The sequence below is a fragment of the Chrysochloris asiatica genome, unplaced genomic scaffold (assembly GCF_000296735.1).
Source record: "Chrysochloris asiatica unplaced genomic scaffold, ChrAsi1.0 scaffold00051, whole genome shotgun sequence".
NCBI lineage: Eukaryota > Metazoa > Chordata > Mammalia > Afrosoricida > Chrysochloridae > Chrysochloris > Chrysochloris asiatica.
The window spans coordinates 19,924,916-19,926,504 of record NW_006408569.1 but is presented as its reverse complement, the minus strand read 5'-3'; the positions used below and the strand labels follow the sequence as shown (position 1 = coordinate 19,926,504).

Here is a 1,589-nt window from a genome sequence, read left to right as displayed (position 1 = left end):
GCATGTGTCCCCAAAATGGTTTCTACTCCGGAAGGTTGGTTGTTTCTTGACTGCATTCAAACCCAATGCATTTGAAGACTGCTCAATACAGAAAAAAACTACCCAAAACTAAAAAAAATCCCCAAAAAACCCAACAACAAAAACCATAGTGAAAAGTGTCCTTGGTTCTTGTGACTTTCATGGCTGGTGGGCTAGTTGAGTCCGGAGAGGGAGGGAAGGGATGGGCGGGCAGACTGTGGCCTCGCCCCCTCAGCTGACCCCGCCTCCACAGGATCACACAGCAGTTACTCTCACAGGTCTTTTCATGGTTCCTTTGACCTTGAGAGTTTGGCTCAGGCAAAGTCTCTGTAGCCACCAAATGCATCATGGTTCTTTTGCCAAAAGGCAGCTTTAATGCACCTAGTGTGACATTTCGGTGTAGAAACCGTCCTTGATAAATAAGCCAGAGGCTATTTGGACTGTTGATTTGTTCCTCTTCCCAGTCCATGAGCCAGTTGCCATACACATGCTTTGCGATGTTGGAAGCGGAATCGTTAAGGAAAAACAGGAATTCTTTTGTCTTCCCGCTTACCAAGATAAGGCGCAAATTTATCACGTCCACCGGGACACTGCTGGACATCTTGCCGTATGAGGAATACCCAGAGGGTCACGGTGAAAAACACAGTCAAAACCGAGCCCCAGGCTGCAATTCAAAGGATGGAGGCAGATACTGTTGGCTCTAGGCAGCAGGCTCCAGAGACGGGCTTGCAGCAGCATCCAGAGCAGCAGCATCAGGACCAGGCACGCCATGTGTACCCCACTTAGTGACACCTGGGCCGCTTACATCCCCCTTCCTCCTTCACCGGACCCTGCGATGAATCACAGTGGCTCCCGAATCAAGTCCTCATGAAGCAAGAGGAAAATGCCCGGCATCTCCATACACAGATAACTATGTCGCTACATTTCAACGCTGGCGGTGGCCCAGGGCGCAGGGCAACGGCTCAGCTCAGTGCGACCAGGCCTGAGAGCCTAACAGCAGGGGCCAAGGACTTCATTCTTGACCAACCAACCATTAACACTCATGGAAGCAGCAGTCAAGAAATCAAAGGAGTACTGCATTAGGCAAATCTACTGCACAAGACCTTTTCTAAAGTGTTGAAGGTCAAAGATATCAGCTTGAAGACTAAGGGTGCCTGACCCAAGCCATGGTATTTTCAATAACCTCATATGCTTGCGAAAGCTGGACAGTGAATGACGAAGACCGTAGAAGAATGGATGCTTTTGAGTTATGGTGTTGGAAGAGAAAAGTGTCATGGGTTTCCAAAACAACCAACACATCTGTGTTGGAAGAAGGGCAGCCAGGTTGGCCAAACTTCGTCTCTCATACTTCGGACTTAGAGTCAGGAGGGACCATTCGCTGGAGAAGGATATCATGTTTGGTAAGGTGGAGGGTCAAAGAAAAAGAGAAAGACCCCCTGAGAGATGGATCGGCATAAAGCGTGGCAACAATTGTGAGACTGGCCCAGGATTGGGCAGTTGGACAGTGTTTCGTTCTGTTATGCATAGGGTCGCGATGAGTTGGTACTGAGTGGATGAAATCTAGCAACAAT

The 1,589-nt window shown here is 49.0% G+C and overlaps 1 protein-coding gene across 1 annotated transcript; it reads right to left on the bottom strand.

Moving 5' to 3' along the window:
* Window positions 1-258: 258 nt before the first annotated feature.
* On the bottom strand, window positions 259-619 carry LOC102831476 (ubiquitin-like protein 3-like; the record flags this gene model as incomplete). Its single annotated transcript, XM_006862877.1, has 1 exon — window positions 259-619. A coding segment is annotated over exon 1 (361 nt), but the record flags the coding sequence as incomplete, so codon positions are not given.
* Between the last annotated feature and the right edge of the window lie 970 nt (window positions 620-1,589).